The sequence below is a fragment of the Penicillium expansum genome (assembly GCF_000769745.1).
Source record: "Penicillium expansum strain MD-8 chromosome Unknown contig174, whole genome shotgun sequence".
Classification (NCBI taxonomy): domain Eukaryota; kingdom Fungi; phylum Ascomycota; class Eurotiomycetes; order Eurotiales; family Aspergillaceae; genus Penicillium; species Penicillium expansum.
The window spans coordinates 192,496-213,399 of record NW_015971243.1 but is presented as its reverse complement, the minus strand read 5'-3'; the positions used below and the strand labels follow the sequence as shown (position 1 = coordinate 213,399).

Below are 20,904 nucleotides of genomic sequence, written 5' to 3'. Positions count from 1 at the left end.
ACGCTCTTGTAGATCTGAATTTGTATTTTGTTTCATCTATGCGCAATGTTAATCTAGATCCTTCCAGAGCCGAAGCAATTTTAGCTCATACAAAATCAAACCGATACATTGATGCATTTTGTAAGTTCCATTATCTGCCTATCAGAAATTACACTAATGTCCCTAGATCCTGATTCTGTTTAAACGCTCTCTGCCAATTCAGCTTCGATAATTCCCAACCCGTCGCCCTCACGCACCCAGAACTTTATGGCTCGCAAGCCAACAGATGTCAGTAGATCACTCCAGCGCTGACGAGTTCTCTCCAGTCCCGAGCAGAAAACCATCACAGCCATATCCATCATACAAGGAAGCAAGCGAGCATTCTGATCAGGAAGAATATACTCCTCTATAATAATCTTGGAGAAACCCCGCCTCATAGCTGGCTTTAGGTTGTTAAATATGATGGTGGCTTTCTCGTCAGACCAGTCATGCAAGACGTGTTTAAAATAGTACGCGCGTGCCCCTGCAGTAAATTCATATTTGTCAGTCCCGTCTAAGTGTATATAAAAAGTAGCCTTACCTCGAACCGGTTGAACCTCAGCAAAGAAATCATGCGCAACAGTGTCAATAGAAGACGCTTCTAGATCCTGTGCACCACGCAGTTCCTCAATGACAGGTAAAAGATCCTCGACTACCAATTTACCTGGGGCATCCGGAAATCTCTTCCTAAATCCAATCAAGTCGTGACCACCACCAGCGCCAATGTCTACCAAAAGTGGTATCTCGGCAGTCATATCTGGGTGATCTAGAAGCCGTTCGTGAACAGGGAACCAGTCACCCCAGTGTGGACGGTCAGCCCTCTGTCCTTCCATGCAGTAATTGAATCGATTCAACGCTTCGGGGTTCCGACAGAGCCATGTAAATCCATCTATATTCATATCATGCGTGTATTGAAGAGCGGCAGACAGGGGATCATCTGGGTTGCGATGGTTGATAGATTGGAGATGTTCGGGAGCTTTATTGATTGAGGGCAAAAACTCATAGAAGCTGGTTGGATTAGTATGTTTTATATTATTTCTATAAATCTAGAGCAACTTACAGTGCTTCCACGACTCCAATCAATGGGCGTTGCGTCATTTGTCGGGATACCGCAGTTGGTAGGTATTCGCTGGGAGCTGGCTCTTCTACGAAGCCATTGGCGACTAAAACTCGCATGATGCGCTCTAACGGTAAGTCAGATCTAACACCTTTCTCCGATTCTCGAGTATTTGCGTACCGACTAGAAGGGGATCCGCGGGCTTTGCTGCTGCCAACTCGGCCAGAGGGACTGGGCCCGTGGCCTGAGCTAGCACGGGGAATACATTCATATCATGCGCTATCTTGACTGCCATGAGGATGGTGGGCTTTCCAGTTGGTCCATTAGCAGTATACTCCAATGCTTCTCGGGGATTCTGTATGGCTTACAGAAAAGGCCAGCTTGACGATTGTATCTTTGGGTCGTTCCAGAGCACGTGCCAGCTGGGCAGCCTTTTCCTGTGCTTCAACTCGAAAGGTATCGGTTTGAGTTGCCTCATACGAGTCGAGCAAAGCCTTGGCTTCCGCCAGAAGACATTGGAGATGTTTGATATTCATTATATTCAAGTATTGGGGGGTAAGGGGAATGAGGATGAAACAACAAGGGGCTGGAGGAGAGACTTTGGCTCAAGTATGTACCTACAATAACCCACCCTGAAACGGTCATTCTAGGCAACGCATATAGTAGACGGAAACGCGACGGATTCGATCATCACGCACCACAAGAGATATACGCGGCATTCACATCGAAAGAATCCATCAGGTCTCCACTAGGTATTAAATAACGGGGAGATGGCGCTCAGCAGAAGGCAACCCAGTCCAATCCACGCGTTCGTCCCCATTTCATAGTCGAGGACCCGAGTGCCGGATTGCTAAGTCCCCGGGAGTCAACTCTACTAGGTAGTTATATACTTACACTACCTACGTTAGCAATCGACCTACAATGGTAATGTAGGATACGCTGAAAGCTAGATAGTATTACAGATTCAAAGAACATTGTCAAAGTCTATTGCTAATATTCCTACAACCTAGCATTCCCGCTAGTACCCAAGTATGTTATAATTGCTTCTCTCGCTTCTCGATCCATCTGCCATGAGCATACGCCTTCATGCGTCCTTCAAAATGTAAGATGCAGCATAGAAGGGATAAACTAGCGATTCCAAGAAATCACAGAAAACTATTAAAAGAAAAAAGAGATATTCGTGACTCGTGTCGTTCGTATATGATAGAACAAAAAATGAAAAGGCAAAAGGACTCCAGAGGCAAGACTAAAAGTGTTCCTTCCAGAATTTGAACCGGACATCCTTGGTTGATGAGGATTTGGCCGCATCGCTAATCTGCATGGCAGCAGTGTTAGGACCACAGAAATAGACTCCGATCTCGGTGGTAGCAGCACTTTGGAGGCCCGTCATGTAGGACTGGTCCAGCAAGCCATGTCGCATAGCTGTGAAAAGTCGCTTGAAGTCCGGACGACCGAAGTTCGTCCGACTCTTTAACTCAGTGAGAGGATCAAGGGCCTGACCGACAGAGTTGAGGTAAATATTTGCAGCGGTGTCAGCGTCGAGGCGCTGTGTGAGGTAGGTGTGGATGCGCAAGAACTCGGTGCTTCCCTCGCTAGCGGCTGTGTTGGCGGACTGGGCTTCGAGGGAAGATAGTAGAGCTTGGAACCATTCAAATGATGAGGTATCCTTACAGACCCAAATAAACTCGACACGTCGTAGTCGACGAGGGGGATTTGGGCTCGAGCGAAGATGCCAAATGTTCTTGAGGATAGATGCCCAGGGTGTGACGCCGATACCAGTGCCGATGAGCACGGCGATTTCGTTGTCAAACACGTCCTCTGCGGGTGCTCCATATGGTCCATCCACGCGGATTGCGGGCATGGTTTGTCCGTTTTGCAAGGCAACTTCGTACATGCCGTTGGGGTCAAGTCCTTCAAGATCTTTTGCTTGGGCGGGACCGCAACCGAGTGCATCTCCAAGTGCTCGGGTGAAATCTCCAACTTGACGGACGTGGATGCTGAGGTAAGGATCAAAGGGGCAGGAGGTAATGGTGAATGGATGCCATTGCGTACTGGAGACATCAGGCACTTGGAGGAATACCCATTGTCCAGCCTTATACTTCATGCTTGGTTTGTGGAACTGGATCTCCATGGCGGCTAGGGTTATTTTGTTAGCTGTGGTCAATTCAACGATTATGAAAGAATATCATACCATAAGGATGACGGATAACTTTTGTGATGACCGTCACGCGCCGGGATCTGAACTCCCTGTAAAGTCTCTCAAAGAGATACAAAGCTCCGATGACTAACTCCCATCTCCACCCTTCATAGCCAAGGCAATGATCCCAGAACTGTTTTCCTGCGAAAGGAGACATGGGGCTGGCGGTATCTCGAACAAAGCACCCGGTGGCGTGGGTGTATAGTGCCAGCATAAAAGGAATAAACAGGTGATGCGCATACCAAAATGTTTCATATGCTTGCTGACGAATGCGGTGGTGTGCGGTGGTGTACATGAGCATCATGCACAGGAGCATGACATGTCCAGTGATACCACCTGCGCGAGCAAAATGGATCTCAACTGCAAGTTCTGGGCGGATATGGTCTTTTTCGATATTGTAGAAACTGGGTGGTGTTAACAAAGTAGTCACGACAAGCTGGATGAGAGAGTAGCTTACTTGACGTAGTGGGCAGCGGTGTGAATGGCTGTGAATACTAGTATAGAATAGGCTATTTGCCGATGGAACCACGCCGACTCATCTAATGGTAACCATTTGATCTGTGGTCTCAGCCACCGGAGGATATTTCGGCACATAGGAAATAAGATCAAAGTGCAATCGACTGAGAGGACCAGACCTGCGCCTCGCGATATCCAGACCGAGTAGCCAAGGACATTCAGCGACGCCAACTTTGGATTTGATGCCTGGATGTACCTATCAGGATATCAACAACGCAATCCAGGAGCTGGCAGACATTAGAATACATACCATCCTACAGCAAAAATACCAATATGTAGACCCCAAAAGAATAAATGGAACAAGACCTTGGAGACGGTCAAGTCTGCCCTCTTCCACCATGGCTCTTGAGCTGCGGCCATTCTTTTCTGGGTTTTTAAGAATGTCGGCCAGCGACAAGTAATTTAGGTGATAAGCGATAATTCAATCAAAGGAGTGACAAGTCCAGACGGTTGACCAGCAACCCGGTAATATACACTGAAGATTTGTTGAAAGCGAAATCTCCCGATCTCCTTTCGTGGCAAGACTCCAGTGTCAATATTGACAGGTCAGTGGCTTCGGCGTTTGTCAACGTCGTTGTTTCTCCATAGACTTGGTGTAAGTCAGGATCTCCGGGATGAGCTTTTGCTTCGAGACTGAAGATCGGAGTCTCGGTGGGTTTGAAAATGTTCCAAATAATGTTGAACGCCTCGCACTGGGAAAGGACGCTGGCAGCTTGCGATAGTGCTCAGCCAAAGTGTATAGAGACGGAATGTGAGTTGCGTGCTTTGTCGCAAGCGATGATGGCGTTTCGCCAGGGGACTCCCCTGCACGTGTCCTCTCGAATATAAGAGGTTACTGGCACACTTGAGATAAAATATGAAAAATTTTCGGTTGATTCAAGTTGTCCTAGACGTAGTTGACGTCAATACATGAATAAGGACAGGACCGGAGGAGAGTTGGAGGTTCAGAGAATCCCAGTGTTGTGGTTTTAGCTGCAGGGGTGGGGGCGGCCGATCTATAATTACATCGCTTCTGGCGGGCACTACTCCGTATAACCGACAGACTACGGTATATTTTAGTCCAATGGATTAGGGAGTATTCAAGCCTACAATGTCTGTGCTTTTAAAATTCTCCTAGGAATGGATAGTGGAGAGACCAAGAGAGTAAGTCTAGAGGCTAGAATCCTTCGTCGCTTAAAATAATCATCGGATTTTGCCTGGTCTCTTTCATCTGTTATCTTGGCTAATTCTTTCCAATACTTTCAAAGGTCCTATGTATGGTCCTGGACCCCAGTTTTAATTAATACTCTCAGGAGTTTGCTATTTTTAATGACCGTTCGTAGCAGGCACACCAATCACGACACGAAATTTGTACGCCCTCGGAGTCTGACCACCATGCCACGTTCCCCGCGAAGCGAGTCTAGTGGGAAAAAGGAAGTACATACACCCTGTTCAATCAACCTTCTCCGATTCGGCTCTTTGCTCTAATAATAATAACGGGCTTGAACTGGTGGAAACTAAACGGTTCGAGGCCAAAGTTCAAAAGAGATTAATGCCCCGAGGGTGGTCATGAAGGACCGTGAGTGGACAGCGTTAAACGAGGCCAGGAAAAAGAAGGTTACTGGGGGATTGGCCTATTAAAATCGTCCTGCAAGCGCTGTCTTTTCGTCACACGGGAGCCCCGAGGGTCACCTAACGTCGGTGAAAATACCGGTTCAGGATCATTAGCGAGTACAAGGCTCGCCCAAATATAGAATAGTGAATGGCTCGAGCTATGTTTCCCCATTAACGATATTTTCCCCCGATAAAAGTCTCCACTTAACATTATCTGTTAAACCAGGCACGGGCTGCATCTGCAGAAGATGCAGAAAGACGGTGTGTTGCACTGAATTGGAATCAGGGCTACCGTGGTCATCTGACCTGGAAAGTTCCAAACTTGTCTCTGGTACAAAGCTGACACAGCCTAGACAACCCCAGACAGCCCAAAAAAAACATAGGCCTCAGTTGAAATCCTCAATGAAAAAAAGTACAATTTGAATGTCGATGAGACTTGGGAATGAAGGGCTCTGTGCGTGCCATGCGTGCCACCTGCAGTTCATCACGCCAAGCCCAAGCGCCGAGGCCTCTGATTTGCCGACATCCACTTTGCGATCCGCTCCGTCACATCCCCCACTCTCCAATCACACGGGTTATGCCGGTTCTTCAGAAGCTCAGGAAGAGGGGGTTGTCAAGGATTTGAGGACCTTGCCGCCGATAATTGGTCTACAACACTTGTATCTGTGTGGATCACGGCTTAGCCTTATCCTTCTTGCATGTGTACCAACCCCGTGCAGCGATTCACCTTTTTGACGCTCGACAATCACATCCTGGCAAATTGTTTCGAGTTCTGGTTGAGCGGAGGGGTCGCTTGTCTAAGTATAGATTCTTATACCTGGTCCAGCCTGCAAGCATGCCACTCGAAATATGCTGCTTTTTTTCCCCATATGAGATCATGTTACTACGATAAACCCTTGCAATCCTATTCACTTTCCATGTGCTCTGGATTATCCAACTCAATACACATATCTATGTCTTGCTGGATTATACTATGAAGTGAATCTCTCGCAGAATCTGTCGCAGCAATTCGGGGTTTGCGTCATTTGTCGCCGAAGATTAGCTCTGCACTTTATCACCCACACCCAAGCGACTTTATTTCCTCCGAGACCTTCGCTGGCCGAAGCTCTATAGCACACATCAGCAAGTTTTCACATAGCCGAGTACCCATACATCAACACAATGGGCAGGCTCATTAAGAACCACTGGGGGAGGTTAATCATTCTCACCGCGGCAGCTTGTACGTTCCCCACTCAACCCTCCCAACTTGAAGCCGGAACTGACAAAATGCAAACAGACCAGGTTGTCAGTGCTATTGAGGGCTTTATCTGGCCCAAAGTATTCTGGGACTTTATCTCCAGGAATCTCGATGCGGCCGTCGCCCCGGTACCGGTTCTACAAATCCTAAACCTCATCATGGGCCTCGTGGGCATAGCCTGGGAATGGCCTCTTAAGCCACTTGCTGGCTCAATACCGCACCGCAGCATTGAAATCCGTCTCATCATATACCCCCTCAGTGCCCTTCTCGCGGCGCTTCTTTATCAAGGAACCGACCCTGCAATATATTATTTGATTGGCATTGGTGTATATTTCTGGGCCTACAGTGAAGGCGAGGTATGTTCTTGTGCATATTCTAACTGAGGCTATTCTTGTGCTAACAAGAGGATGTATATAGGTCGTCTGCCCGGAGCCTTGGACCTTGCCGAAACGGCATGGACTATTCAAAGCATAACAACAGTTCAGTCTGGTGCGTCGATTGCAGCAGACGTAGATCATGTAAATATAATAATGCATAACGAACTTGACGACGTGAAAGAATGAAATTGCTTGTATCATTACTCTGGCTGGTATGGTCATATGGTCTATAGCATGCGTGGGAAATACCCGAACATTCCTCCTGCTTTTATTCTCAACTTGGGTAGATCTAGTGTCATGTTCTTCAATTTATAATCATGAGACTGTCCTTATCTGATAGTTAGTCAACTAACTAATATTTAGAACCTTAGAATAGCTGATGCCTTGTCAGCAAGGCACCAACAACGACACCTAGCCTAGCACGTGATGGTCTATCCAGATCCAATAAACACGTCATCTTGACAATCATTCCCACATTAAAAGACCCAGAAGATCCAATATAAATGCCTTGCACATTGTTTATATGTCGTGGAAGACCTCAGAGCATCTTGGGAGCGAGAACTAACCAATATAACTGACACCAAAACAAAATGCCTCCGTCTTCAGGAACAAAACCCAAAGTCGAGGAAGACGAGATAGTCCTTGAAACAGTGGAGGATGTCCCAGTCAACAAAATCACCAGCTTCAATGGCAAACTGCAGCAATACCTGCATAGCGGGACCACAGCACGAGAACCCCCAACCGCCTCTCGAGCTACTATATCGCGAGGCTGCAGAAACACCTCCGAGGCCGAATATAAACCACACATTACCGAACGTCAAGCAGAGGGCATCATCTCCAGTCCAAGGCGAAAGAGAACAGTACCACAGACAACAGCATCAGAAACTACAACTACCGACCCACGCACCACTCGCTCACAGTCAATCCTAACGACAACGTCCCCGTCCCCATCACCAAACAAACGCAAGCGCAGAACAGCAACCCCAAAAACCCCAACCACACCTCCAATCGCCGGCCCATCTGCCACAGAATCCCTCCTCCGCGACACAATTCCCCCAAACCTGATCCTCCTACTCGTAGGCGTGAATCCGGGAATAATGACAGGAATAACGGGGTACGCCTACGCACACCCATCAAACCTATTCTGGAAACTGCTCTTTTCATCGGGGATAACAAGTATGCGCCACATACCAGCCGACACATACAAGCTTCCCGCGCTGTACAGCGTAGGCAACACGAACATTGTTGAGCGGCCGACGCGCGACGCGAGCATGCTCAGTCGCGCGGAGATGGATGCCGGTGTTCCTGTGCTCGAGGCTAAGGTTGCGGCTCAGAGGCCCGAGGTTGTCTGTCTTGTTGGGAAAGGTATCTGGGAGGCTGTTTGGCGGGTTAGACATGGGAGGGGGATTCGGAAGGAGGAGTTTCGGTATGGGTGGCAGGCGGAGGCGGAGAACATGGGTCGTTGTGAAGGTTGGGATGGTGCGTTAGTTTTTGTCGCTACAACGACTAGTGGGCTTGCTGCCGGGATGAAGCCTGCGGAGAAGGAGGCTGTTTGGGCGGAGTTGGGGAGTTGGGTTGTAAGGAGGAGAGGGGAGAGGGGGTTGGATTCGGTGGTTGTAAAGGATGAGGTTTGATCTGGAGTTTGGGATTTATTATTGCTTTCATTTGTATAGATGATGTCGCTGTACCATATACTATCATGAGCTATGATCATTGCTACCTAATGTAATGAACAGATTTACAAATAGAAATGTTCAAGATGAAGTTGGAAAAAAATTGTTTGTATTTATTTGTAGACGAGTGAAGTCGCTCATCATTCATTATCTCATGATATCAGGTGCAGAAGCCTGTGAGTACCAAGATGCGAACCCAGAACCGGCAAACACTCCCTCCAAGCCCATTCCAGAGCTGAAGATAGAGGGTGTTACATGACGTTTCCGAAAGGACCATGCGCCGAAGTGCCATACAAGGGACGATCGAGGAATGTGGATATCTCAAATAGAGGTCAAGGTGAGGGGTAAAGGAGGGGAGTTAGGTGGCCAGGGTGTGCTCCAATGAGACATTGACGGCTGCCTGGTCTCCCCATTGACCCCGCAAGAAGTAAAGGACAAATTTAGCGGCTGCCGTTGGAGTCGTTCTTGCTTCCCTCACGCTCGCGTGCCTGTTGAAGTAAAGTTAGTATATAGAACTCCACAATTGATCCACTTGTCATGAAACTGAAACACTTACCGTAGAGGCCTGGTATTCGCCGCCTTCCAGGATCTTGACCATGCACTCATCATCTTTAGTTGTGCCGAATTCATTCTGGAGAGCGGCCTGACTAGCGGTATCAAGGACGCCCTGAGCTCCGTGGCTGCATCCAGATGTTAATGATATGATGTGGTGGTAAAGAAGCTGAAAACACTTACGAGTGAGTCACGAAGATCTTCCAACCGTTCAGAACTTCGGTCAGGGGAACGCTGCGGTCACTCTTCCACTTCTGGAGAATCTCAAGGTCCTCGACGAAGACAATGAAGTCATCGGAGCTACCCTTGTAGAAGATCTTGGAGGCGGTTTCATTTCCACGAGCCATTTTGAAAGGATGTAGAGGTTGAGATTTGAAGAGATTGAAGAGATTGAAAAGATTGAAGAGATTTGAAGATATCAAGGGAAAATGTTGAATGAGAATGAAGATGAATGGGTAAAAGCTGGTGGTTTAATAGCTGCTCGGGTGGGAGCTCAGGTGATGATGACTGGTGACGTCACACTATGAGCTGATGCAAATAAAAAAAGAAGCTGCCCGCATATTTTGCTCACATACAAAGTACAAAGTACATAGGTGTACTTAATTACACTCATCTACAACATTAAATCACAGTGGATATTATTATATGTCATTGGTGGTTCTAGTCTCTCGCTTTACTACACTTTCGCACACGGTGAGTTGCCAACTATTGCAGCAGTCGACGTCATAAGTAGCTCCCCTGCTCATTGTGGGATCCGCTGTGACGCCAAACGTGGGGATAATTCTCAATATGCCAAGTGGAGGATCTTCTTGCATTCCAATTAATAATTAGTGATAATAGTCCAAGCCACAATTACGTTTTCGGGTTAATTATAATGCCTCCTTGACTCCCAATGCTCCGATTCTCCCAGAACCATCTCAAAAGACAACACTTGCCTATCTAACAATAGGGAATTCACTCAGCATGAGAGCGGGTCTTTTTCACCTTCTTGGGTGTGAAGGCACTTAACAGATTCTTTGGAGACGACCACTTCTTGGAAGATGGGGATGACTCGGCACTTCCATCCTGGCTCCGTCGCTTATCGCTGCGAGGCGAGGAAACAGATGACGTGGGGTTTTTGGGTGAGCCTCTGAAAAGGAATGTCTTGGACCGCCGAGGTGTGGTGGGTGTTTGAGGCAACTCACACTCAACTTCCTTATCCTCCCCTTTATCCTCCCCTATCTCGCTGCTGTCTACTGCCTCCTTGTCGATTCTCTCGTTCTCTTCGTCAGAGCGCATCTCAGTCGATCCTCTTCTTGAATGGAAGGTGCCGACGGATCTCGACCGCTTAGTGAACCCTGGGCGAAGGCTGAGCCGTCTCATAAGCGGACCACGTCGAAAGAGGTCACCCCTTCCAAGGACCATTCCTGGCGATGGAAGGAGGTCTCCAGTGTAGACACCCGAGATCAGTCGCTCCAGCCGAATTCGGTCAATGCGGCGAGCTGTTAATGTCAATGTGGAGCGGTCAGCGGGTGTCTTGGGCCGTTCAATCTCGCCTTCAGGCTGTGCGACTGGTTCTTCGGTGTGGCGCGGGTAATGTGTTTTCTTGATGACTACATGTTGAGCGCGGGACTTGCGGGAGATTGCCATTGAATCCATCGATGACCTCCGCGCCAAGGAAGACACTGTGTATTGAACATGGTCCAGAGGCAACAGTTGGAGGGCCAAGAAAGAATGTTTTCTTGGCTCCCACGTCCTGGGCTGACCCATTTCGACCAAAGCGGTGGACACTTTAAGAATCTCGGTATTCCATTGCTTTTCTTCCGCTGCCGATGATGCACTGAGAACGAATTCGTAATTCTCCCCTTGGTTTTCAAACAAAAGCTTCCATGAAAATATACATCCGTAGGAATACAGCCCTGATGGGTTAGATATACTAAAAGTATAAATCTCAGGAGAAAGCTACTCACCTTGTCCATTCTGGAGCGTATCAATCTTGAGACTATCCAGGTAGACACAGGCCACTGCTTCCAGTCGATGCTGATCATCAATTCCCTTGGCGAAGAGAATGTAGCGTTGGAAAAGCACACAAACCATGAACTCCCCGTTGGTGGTTTCCGCCGTTTGATATGTGACATGAAGCACACCACACATGGCCAACGGGCCCAGGTCTTTATATATACTCTGGAGTGCCTGCTACCCAAAATATTCAGTAAGGTTCAACTCATCAATGAAGATATTGTGCTGCCTACCGATTTCGAAATATCCACCTTACCCTGCAGAGTGATTGTCTTGTCGATGCGATCTTTGTTGATCGGGTTTCCAGCTGCCAGATTGATACGGGTTACCAGCACCCGTATACTGTCCAAAGCTTGTTGGATTCCGTCATGGGAAGATGGACAATCACTAACAGGGGTAGACCTGAGCAGGTCTTGTAGCACAAGGGGATATTTGCACAGACGTTGGATAGGCTATTTCTTGTCAACGGTCAAACCATCCACCATATTTAACTTACACACCTTTATTAACATATCATTTAATGTCATTGATTTGTTGTCCTCTTGTCTGCGTCGCTCTGTGGATGCAACCGATTTTGAAAGTGCTTCGATTCCCTGATCATAGATTGTCCAGTTTGCAATTGACCGGCGTAAGAGAGCAACATCCTGTGTCAATAGTTCATAGTTGCTGCAAAATCTGTCATATGCAGGAAATGAGAATGACTATCAAATGCCCAGTCAGTAGATGTAATCCTAATTGGTATACCGATACTTACCAATTTTCCAAGTTCACGGGCAACTTCTAGTCCCTCGGTTGGTTCTGCAGTGAGTGCCATGAGGCGCCGATTCACCGATGCTTTGAGTGATCGAGTCCTCAAAGATCGTTGTTGCAGACCCTTTAAACTACCCAGATCAATGCTCCCTATACGCTTAGTGATCCCCCGAGATGTAAGCTCAGAGGCACCTGCCTGTTGAGCCTGAGGTGCTGACATGGGAGATGCCGTTTGAAGCTGGGTCAAAAAGCGTTCATGTATTTCGAGGATCTCCTGGATGTTGTCATAGATCTCGCGTCTCGTCTCAAATATTGTAAGGATCTGTGCGTTTACAGAGCACATCAGCACCAAACTAAGGGATGGGAGGTAGTTCAATAGCTTACCCCGATAAGAGCCTTCAGACCAAGTACATAATCAGACTCAGTCTCAACAAGTTCCTGTAGGATATGCCGCCGTCTGGTGGCCCGTGTTTCCGCTGCCTCATCAGCATGTTGACTTGAGGTTGGCTGAGAGCTGTCACCGGAATGACGCACGTCCGATCGTATGCTATGGCTTGTTGCGCTTTGAATGGTTGTCCTCGATCTTATCAAACTCTGGCTTCCAATGCTTGCTGTGGTTGTTTGGACAGTTCCGAGCTGCGATGAGTCGGATGTACTCGATTGGTGACCTTGCGAGCCATGAGAAGATGAATCTGACCAGCCCTCCACAAACCGCTGTTGGATTGTGGGAGATTCGTGTTTCCGTCCTCGAAAGCTGTCCATCCATTTCTTGAATGGACGAGAAGTTGACTTATCGGTCGGACTCACTCCACCGCTACTCTCGAACTTTTCTTCGTATTCATCATCCAGCTGGGCTTTTTTTTCAAACTTTTTCTCATCTTGGTCCGCCATGGTCCCAAACAGCGACCCCGCCCAATAGAATATAGGACTCAGGTTCCGATGGCATGGAGAAAGAAGAGGCGGACCTAACCGACTGCTCAAAACAACGGGATCGAACTTCATGGCGAGGGAAGAGCAACGGGGAGTACCTGACTCCGTTTACATATTCGACATTGGAAAGTACATTTATAGAAAACAGGGGAAACTGCTATCCAGGTAGTACGCAGAGTACACAGAGTAGAGAGATTGCGAATTTTAATCCCACCCATATACGTCATGAGGTGAGGCAGCGGGATAGCTGGAATTGAAATAACACATTTAATGAGCTTTTTTCTTTTCAGATAAGGTATTGACGTGTGATGTTCTTGAAAGTGAAGCTTTCAATTTGAAAGACGTCAAAGTCGTATACTTCGAACGCCAAGCATCGCCGCTTATATAAAATAGTGGGAGCTCCAGGGCGACCCACTTGACCTTGTCCTCCTCTCACTTTCTTTGCTCAACAATCATCATGAACGATAACATTCACGCTCCAACTGTTGCCTCTGGACCGGTGTCCGGTGGTACTCCCCGAGATCTGTCCAAATTGTCGATGCCAGATCTGATGCAGGAGAAAGAACGCATCGAGGCGGAACTCTCAGCTCTTAGCAGCGTCCTCCAGTCGGTGAGATTTTAGACCTGGAAGTTCTTATCGCATTTTCTAACAAGCCTTTTCATTTCAGCATGGAGTCCGCATGACCTCATCTCTCACCACCTTCGACGGTTTCCCCCGTGATGATATCGACATCGCGCAAGGTACACCCCTACCACCCTCTAGCCGATGAGTATATCGCTAAACCGAGAGTGTATAGTTCGCACAACACGCGTGCGCATTATCCACCTACGAAATGACCACAAGGAGGTGATGCAACTTATCGAGAAAGGTGTCCATGCACATTTCGCCAACCTACAAAATTCGCAAGGCGCTAGCCCAACTACGAATGGCACCAACGTCCCGTCAGCTGTGCAATTATTGACGAATAACACTGCGTCGGGGACACCGTTTGCTAAGGTCAATAGCGTCGTTTCGGGAAGTCCAGCAGACCAGGCGGGACTGAAAGTTGGCGATGCAATTCGAAGTTTCGGAAATATCAATTGGCTGAATCACGAGCGCCTTTCGAAGGTCGCGCAAGTGGTCCAAGAAAATGAAGGAGTACGTCCGGTTCTCTGCCCCTCGGTCAAATCACCTACATGTCTGACCCTCCTACAGCGCGCAGTATCTGTCAAAGTCTCTCGGAAGCATGAAGCAAACACGGAAACCACAACGGAGTTGGACCTCCAGCTCACTCCTCGACAGAATTGGGGCGGCCGTGGCCTTTTAGGATGTCACTTGGTTCCCTTATAAAAAGTGGGACACTTCTGCTCAGATTAACAAGCATAACCAGATTTTGTTACTACCATGTACATTGATGATATGTACTGCTCATGACTAATGCGAAACGTCTTTTCTGCATGATTTGCACAAAATACCTGGGTTCCTGTAAAGAGAGACTGGGAAACCGTATGCATCGCAACGGCGTTGAAAATGACTTGGCAGGCGAAGACCTGACCACCAGAATTTAATCCAATAAGCCAATAAGAGAGCAACTCCAAGTAGAGTTCATCGTGGACATGATCCCTGGACTTGCAATAAAATTTGTCATCTAAAGTAGCAACTTCAAATTATGTTTGCGCCATGTTGACACTACGTCAGAGCGCCTCAGGCAAACACGCACGTGACCCGCAGCGACGGGGCAAAAATTCCATCCAGCGCTATTAATTCATTCCCCTTCTTTCACCCCTCCCCTTCTATCAACAACCCGCCCCCATCCCTACGGCGCGAAATCTTGAAACTTCCTTTTCTTCAAGTTTCTTCTCTAACCCATTTACATCATGGCTGAGACCCCCACTTTCAAGCTCGTCCTGGTCGGTGACGGTGGTACTGGAAAGGTAAGCGCATTCGAGCCTCGATATCTGATCGTCGATGGGCATAGGCTCAGAGTGGCAGCCATCTGCTCAGCGATGGTCGTCTCGTGATATTCATGGACACACTGAGCTTGCATTTCACGGCCGCCCTCTTCCCCCGCGCCTGTCAACGATACTAAATATCTGCCCAACGGCCCCGCCTCACCGCGACTTCATTACTAACACTGTGAATCTCAACAGACCACTTTCGTCAAGCGCCACCTGACTGGTGAATTCGAGAAGAAGTACATCGCCACCCTTGGTGTCGAGGTGCACCCCCTCAACTTCAACACCGTATGCTATTACCCCGCCGAAGAACCCCGCTTCGAACTGTGCCATGGTGTGATCGTTTCAACTAACTCGACCTGAACAGAACTACGGTGCTATCCAGTTCGATGTCTGGGATACCGCTGGTCAGGAGAAGTTCGGTGGTCTCCGTGATGGTTACTACATCAACGGCCAGTGTGGTATCATCATGTTCGATGTCACTTCCCGTATCACCTACAAGAACGTTCCCAACTGGCACCGTGAGTGGTTTTTTTCTTTGATCGCTGAAGCGACCCAGGTCATTTTTGACTAACCAACCTCTAGGTGATCTCGTCCGTGTCTGCGAGAACATCCCCATCGTCCTCACCGGTAACAAGGTCGACGTGAAGGAGCGCAAGGTCAAGGCCAAGACCATCACCTTCCACCGCAAGAAGAACCTCCAGTACTACGACATTTCCGCCAAGTCCAACTACAACTTCGAGAAGCCCTTCCTTTGGCTCGCTCGCAAGCTTGTCGGCAACCCCCAGCTCGTACGTCATTTTTTTTGCCTTGATTCGAATATGAGCCGATGGAAACTGACTAATCATCTTTTAGGACTTCGTTGCCGGAATTGCCCTTGCTCCCCCCGAGGTTACCGTCGACGAGAAGCAGCTCGAGGCTTACCGTAAGGAGATGGAGGAGGCCGCCAACCAGCCCCTTCCCGACGAGGACGATGCCGACCTGTAAATCGGTGCGCTCAACGACGGGTCCACGAAGTTTCCGAAATGAAAGTTGGGAGTCGCGATCCCCTGTTCTCCCCCACGTTTCCCCGAGTCCCATCTCACAACCGACGGGAGACAGGAAGTATACGACTCCCGGGGATTGCCATTTTTTTTTAGTTTGGGTTTTGCACTGCAAAAGCAAAGTCTGTTCTCCGAAATCACGATACAATGAAAGCGGATGGGGGATAGTCGTGGTTTGAAGACATGCATTTTTTTTCCTTTTTGATTTCCCCCAACCTTAGTAGCTTAGACACTCACATCCCAATTGTCTTTTTTCCTCCCCGAAATGAGCACATCCAAAAAAGCATGTCCTCTTTCAACAAGATTTAAAACTTCTTTTTTTTTACTCTACGAAAAGCTATTCACCCTCAAACAGATACATTTAGATCCCTGAAAATCTCATTGAGTTGAATACTAGAAATCACTGGAAACACAAGTAATAAAGAGGAAATTTCCTAAAAGACTGCAAAGGTTGGCTGGCTTCTAGAAAATTATTGAAAAGCACAACGCCCTTTCCACAAGACAAAAGAACAACGCCAGGGTATAGCAATCATTAGCCTCCGAAAAAAAAAAGCAAAACGAAAAACGTAATAAAAGCAGCTGATTTCTGCGCCAAACACCCATTACTTGGATATGGCGGGAAATAAAATAGCAATCATATGATCGGACTATCTCCGGCCTTTGAGATCGAGATCATCTCCGGCAAACAGAACGAATGCAAATAAGCATGTTCACAAGTCTCTCACACCCTATGTTATGAATAAGTGGTTAGCAAAGAGTCCAGTAAATGTAGAAAAAGAAAAAAGATGTAGAGGTAAAAACATACAAAGAGATAAGCAAGTTCCCTCGCATCCAGTCGGGAGACATTCATAGTACCACCCTCATCGAGAGCACCACTTATCAGCTCACGCTTCTGGTCCTGGAGAGTAACGATGCGATCCTCGACGGTATTCTCAATAAGCAGACGGTGAACGAAAACCTCTCTAACCTGCCCGATACGATGGGCACGATCAACAGCCTGATCTTCGATGTACGGGTTCCAAAAAGGATCGAACATGATGACGTGCGAGGCGGCGACGAGGTTCAGGCCGGAGTTACCAGCCTTGAGGGAGACGAGCATGATCTTGCATTCGGGGTCGTTGGTGAAAGCCGTCACGGCGGCATTGCGTTCCTTCAGGTTCATGCTGCCGTCGAAGCGGGTGTGGTTCCAGCCGCGGCGGGCCAGGGGGACCTCGAGAAGATCCAAGAGGGAGGTGAACTGGCTGAAAATGATGGTTTTCTCGTTTAAACCGCGGTCTTCGTTGGCTTGGAGGATCTCCAGCGTCTTGGTAATTTTTGTGCTGGGGAACCATCCCTTCTCAAGGCGGCGAATGTATTTCTTCTTCTCGGCCTTGTTCTTCAAGGCGTCTTTTCGCAGCTCCGCCAGAGACCTCGACTTCGATTTCTTCTTTGATCCACCCTCGCCCACTTCAGTAGAGCTATCGGAGTCGTACTCATCACTGCTCGCTGTGGCTTCTGAGTCTTCGTCGTCATTGGCCCCGTTGACGTCACTGTCTGCGGCGTCAGATTCGGGAATTGAGCTTGGATCATGAACCTGCTTGAACGCATTGGTGTCGGTAAGCTTCGCAGGGTCCACAACTCCGCGGCAATTCTGGCACTTGATCACAGCTGGACCATCGTCTTCGAGGTTGATGGCTCCATTTGCAGTTGCAGAGTCAGAAATGCGGATCCAGCACTCTGAGCACACATGGTGTCCACATGGAATGTAGATAGTTGCATTTTTGACACTGTCCATGCAGACAGGGCAAGTACCATCCTCTTCGCCGTCATTTTCTTTGATACGTTGCACTACAGCAGCGCTCAGAAGCTTGGCGTTGGCGATCTTGTCTACCCCTGGGATAGACGGGGAAGGTTCGTTTCGGAACTCCTGCATGAGGAGTGGGTGGCAGCATGCCTGCCGAAGACGGAGAAGTAGAACCAGAACATGACTGTAGTTTCTGCCCAGAGTTCCAGAGTCGAGGTATCGGGTGATCTGCCTTTGAGTGTTTGCATTGAGCTCCTCATAAACCTGGCTTTCCCTCTCATCGAACACAACATGGACCTTCTCGGTGACCTTTGGTGGGAGTTGCAAGATGGGCTCGCCATCAATCTTGGAGGATTTTGTACGTCGGAGACAGACAGACTTGACTAGGACGCGGAGTTGCTTCATAACATCCTCTCCTCCCCAACCAGATTTGATGCGTCTCACAAAATCCTGCATGAAATATGAATGTTAGCCAGCTAAAGAAGCCTCAACAGTGAGCTATAGAGAGTACTAACCGCCTTGAACTTTGTTGGGTTGCTGTAAGGCCGAATCCGGAGGAATCCCAATAGGGACTGGAAATCTTCCAGACGATTCATCATGGGCGTACCAGTCAGACACCAGCGGTATGTAGCATTGAGTCGACAACACGCTGTTGAAGATTTCGCACTTGGATTCTTGATGTTCTGTGCCTCGTCGATGATGACTCGGTGCCACTTGGCGGCAGGATTGAGAGGTCCCGCCGCATTTTTGCGGTCTTGAATCACCGAGGAATTATGCCCTTCCTCTGCCATCTTTTCCGCCTCGAGCAATGTTTTGTAGTGCGCAGTGATGGTACCAAACGTCGTGATGATGACATCGTACTTTTTGAGCTCCTTCCAGGGCCTGCGCCGTTGATGGTAGATCAAAACCGATAATTGGTGCCTTCCCGGCTTGACATGGCGCTGAATTTCGAGTCTCCATTGATCCATAAGTGCCTTGGGCGCAATAATCAAGGTCGGGCGTCGGTCTTCATCTTCGAATGGACGAGCAACCATAAGCGCAATCGCTTGAATAGTCTTACCGAGGCCCATGTCATCTGCAAGAATTCCTCCTTTGTGACTGCTTTCCTCCTTGGCCTTCATCCATTTCAGGCCGATCTTCTGGTGCTTCATCAATGTGACTCGAAGCGAATTTGGTGTCTCCTCATTGTCCGCTCTAGTTGCCTCCCGAATGTCTTTGATACCACTGAGCAGATTCTTGATATCCTCAGGGAACTCCTTTTCATTGTAGGCCCTATATTGAACGAGTTAAAATCAGAACAAGCTAAATTAAAGGAAAGATGCGGAACATACACTATGTCAGCATCATCATCGAATATTTCGTTCTGGTTGCGAATCACGTCAAAGGCCTTTTCAAACTTGTCAAATGCACCCGGCATTGTGTGTGAAGGCTCACGCGCCCAGGGCAGAACTCTGGAGGCAACTGATGATGAGGGATATGACATTTTTGAGGGACTCGACAACTGGGAGGGATAGGCTAGTTGGGAAGGATATGTCATTTGGGAAGGATACGACATTTGGGAGGGGTATGTCAACTGGGAGGGATATGACAACTGGGAGGGGTATGTCATTTGGGAAGGGTATGTCAACTGCGAGGGGTATGGCATCTGCGAAGGATGGGGTGGGTTTGAAGTGTATGGCGATTTGGAATATGGCGAAGGGAGAGAAGACGTGTGGGGATAGTTGAAGGAGCCGGGTTGGCGGGCTGGCTGCTTGCCATATCGAGAATTGAATGAATCAGCTGTGATTTCTTGAAGATCATCGTCGGAATTAAATGGAGTGAGTTTATTGAATGGGGCTATCGGGGCAGATGTTTGAGGAGCGTAAATGGCTTTTGATGAAATAGGTTCAAGTTTTACCGGTTGGGTGCGATCTGGAATATCCCATGCATCCTGCTCATTGAAGCCCTCGATGGGGAGTTGACGGTGATCCTCGTCGGCTTGGAGAGCGCGAGCCAATTCCGCATCTCGTTCCATTTGGAACTCTGCTTCAATCAACTTCGCCTGCTCATCACGCTCTTCCTGGAGGTCCTTTAGTAGATCTGCATTGTCACCTGCCGCTTCGATGAACTGCTTGTACGTGCGATAACTCTCCGCAAGATGAGCATCTTTTTCGGCATCTATCGCGTCGAGTCGAGATCTGCGAGGTTCAGGCTGCGAGGGAGCAATCCTTTTTGACGACCCCTGTGTCGTGAGCGAAATTTGAGATAGGGGACGCTGGCGTTTACGAGAATTATCTGGAGAAGGCTGCATGATTGGCGCTGGCGGCACTGTCGAATGGCGGGACCCGGTCGCGAAAGGCGAGGGCGCAGCCGAAGGCCAGTGAGGGGACGCAAATGAATCTCCGGGGATTCCAGTGAAAGCATTCGACGCCATGCGTGGAGCAGGCGCAGGCGTCCGGACTGACGGAGTGGGCGACGAAACTTGTGGTGTCGGGGCAGCTTGGGGAGTGGAAACGGTATCACCAAGTAGCGCAGCAACCTGGCCTTCCATCTTTCTGATGGTATCACGAAGCTCGTCTGCTTCTTCACAATCACCGCGCGTGGCGAGGAGGTCATCGTAGATGTATCTGTAGGTATCAAGATCTTCTAGCAGGTCTTTGATTTTGTCCTCTTTGGACTGATCGGCCGAAGAAGCCATGGCTCAAGGGCACCTGGCGCTGACCATGAAACCTTCCGAGACCAAGATATCTGACCAAATTATCCCGATCGTTGATAGCGTGGTAGAGTAGCGACGGTGATGGGTGTAGCTGCTAGGACAAAAGGCGAAGTCCAAGATCGACAGAGCTGCAACGTCAAATGGGCGCCTAGGATGGAGAGCAAAGTGTTCTGGGAGAGTCAGTCAGCGAAACTTGGGTTCTCATCAGCAAACAGCACGGGAGAAAGCGGATAGTGGCAGATGACACAGTGAGAAAGAGAAAGAAAGCATAGAAACAATTTATCATACTGCGTCTTTACGCCACCTGATCCGGGTATTTGCAGAGGATGTAGACTTACATCGAGTACTATCGACGCTTCACCGGGGAGAATCTGTGGATGACGGAGCGGATTTAGAGACCTCGGGGGCGAAGAAATGGCGAGCGCAGAAATGAGAGAGCCCTTGTTTTTATAGTGCAAAAGACTCGATGGAGACGGAACGAGTGTTGATACTCTTTGCGACCGTTTAGCTGGCCCCCGGGGTCGAGGTGTTCACCTTGCGGGGGGAGTTG

General features: G+C 48.6%; 11 protein-coding genes across 11 annotated transcripts; 6 read left to right on the top strand and 5 right to left on the bottom strand.

Moving 5' to 3' along the window:
- Positions 1-179: 179 nt before the first annotated feature.
- Positions 180-1,611, bottom strand: PEX2_053890 (Winged helix-turn-helix transcription repressor DNA-binding; the record flags this gene model as incomplete). Its single annotated transcript, XM_016742663.1, has 5 exons — positions 180-502; positions 560-1,026; positions 1,079-1,202; positions 1,256-1,382; positions 1,444-1,611. The coding sequence occupies 5 exons, from the start codon at positions 1,609-1,611 to the stop codon at positions 180-182; spliced, it is 1,209 nt and encodes a 402-aa protein (XP_016600914.1).
- A 710-nt stretch (positions 1,612-2,321) lies between these two features.
- PEX2_053880 (putative NADPH oxidase (NoxA)) lies at positions 2,322-4,148 on the bottom strand (the record flags this gene model as incomplete). Its single annotated transcript, XM_016742662.1, has 4 exons — positions 2,322-3,211; positions 3,267-3,676; positions 3,730-3,984; positions 4,039-4,148. 4 exons carry the CDS (start codon positions 4,146-4,148, stop codon positions 2,322-2,324), a joined length of 1,665 nt encoding a protein of 554 aa, XP_016600913.1.
- A 1,696-nt stretch (positions 4,149-5,844) lies between these two features.
- Positions 5,845-6,006, top strand: PEX2_053870 (uncharacterized protein; the record flags this gene model as incomplete). Its single annotated transcript, XM_016742661.1, has 1 exon — positions 5,845-6,006. The coding sequence occupies one exon, from the start codon at positions 5,845-5,847 to the stop codon at positions 6,004-6,006; it is 162 nt and encodes a 53-aa protein (XP_016600912.1).
- Positions 6,007-6,079: 73 nt separating this feature from the next.
- PEX2_053860 (uncharacterized protein) lies at positions 6,080-6,358 on the top strand (the record flags this gene model as incomplete). The annotated part of the gene is made up of 1 exon (XM_016742660.1): positions 6,080-6,358. The coding sequence occupies one exon, from the start codon at positions 6,080-6,082 to the stop codon at positions 6,356-6,358; it is 279 nt and encodes a 92-aa protein (XP_016600911.1).
- Positions 6,359-6,542: 184 nt separating this feature from the next.
- PEX2_053850 (uncharacterized protein) lies at positions 6,543-7,092 on the top strand (the record flags this gene model as incomplete). The annotated part of the gene is made up of 3 exons (XM_016742659.1): positions 6,543-6,600; positions 6,658-6,974; positions 7,036-7,092. The coding sequence occupies 3 exons, from the start codon at positions 6,543-6,545 to the stop codon at positions 7,090-7,092; spliced, it is 432 nt and encodes a 143-aa protein (XP_016600910.1).
- A 493-nt stretch (positions 7,093-7,585) lies between these two features.
- PEX2_053840 (mismatch-specific DNA-glycosylase) lies at positions 7,586-8,629 on the top strand (the record flags this gene model as incomplete). Its single annotated transcript, XM_016742658.1, has 1 exon — positions 7,586-8,629. One exon carries the CDS (start codon positions 7,586-7,588, stop codon positions 8,627-8,629), a length of 1,044 nt encoding a protein of 347 aa, XP_016600909.1.
- Positions 8,630-9,108: 479 nt separating this feature from the next.
- PEX2_053830 (SBDS family protein) lies at positions 9,109-9,567 on the bottom strand (the record flags this gene model as incomplete). Its single annotated transcript, XM_016742657.1, has 3 exons — positions 9,109-9,156; positions 9,225-9,348; positions 9,404-9,567. 3 exons carry the CDS (start codon positions 9,565-9,567, stop codon positions 9,109-9,111), a joined length of 336 nt encoding a protein of 111 aa, XP_016600908.1.
- A 607-nt stretch (positions 9,568-10,174) lies between these two features.
- Positions 10,175-12,970, bottom strand: PEX2_053820 (putative Rho guanyl nucleotide exchange factor; the record flags this gene model as incomplete). Its single annotated transcript, XM_016742656.1, has 6 exons — positions 10,175-11,118; positions 11,170-11,395; positions 11,452-11,670; positions 11,719-11,862; positions 11,973-12,290; positions 12,353-12,970. The coding sequence occupies 6 exons, from the start codon at positions 12,968-12,970 to the stop codon at positions 10,175-10,177; spliced, it is 2,469 nt and encodes an 822-aa protein (XP_016600907.1).
- A 385-nt stretch (positions 12,971-13,355) lies between these two features.
- Positions 13,356-14,228, top strand: PEX2_053810 (putative 26S proteasome non-ATPase regulatory subunit Nas2; the record flags this gene model as incomplete). The annotated part of the gene is made up of 4 exons (XM_016742655.1): positions 13,356-13,508; positions 13,567-13,639; positions 13,696-14,036; positions 14,094-14,228. 4 exons carry the CDS (start codon positions 13,356-13,358, stop codon positions 14,226-14,228), a joined length of 702 nt encoding a protein of 233 aa, XP_016600906.1.
- Positions 14,229-14,755: 527 nt separating this feature from the next.
- PEX2_053800 (Ran family GTP-binding nuclear protein) lies at positions 14,756-15,820 on the top strand (the record flags this gene model as incomplete). Its single annotated transcript, XM_016742654.1, has 5 exons — positions 14,756-14,812; positions 15,029-15,121; positions 15,201-15,354; positions 15,419-15,624; positions 15,689-15,820. The coding sequence occupies 5 exons, from the start codon at positions 14,756-14,758 to the stop codon at positions 15,818-15,820; spliced, it is 642 nt and encodes a 213-aa protein (XP_016600905.1).
- Positions 15,821-16,586: 766 nt separating this feature from the next.
- Positions 16,587-20,336, bottom strand: PEX2_053790 (Helicase, C-terminal; the record flags this gene model as incomplete). The annotated part of the gene is made up of 4 exons (XM_016742653.1): positions 16,587-16,604; positions 16,682-18,109; positions 18,175-18,931; positions 18,991-20,336. 4 exons carry the CDS (start codon positions 20,334-20,336, stop codon positions 16,587-16,589), a joined length of 3,549 nt encoding a protein of 1,182 aa, XP_016600904.1.
- Positions 20,337-20,904: the final 568 nt, after the last annotated feature.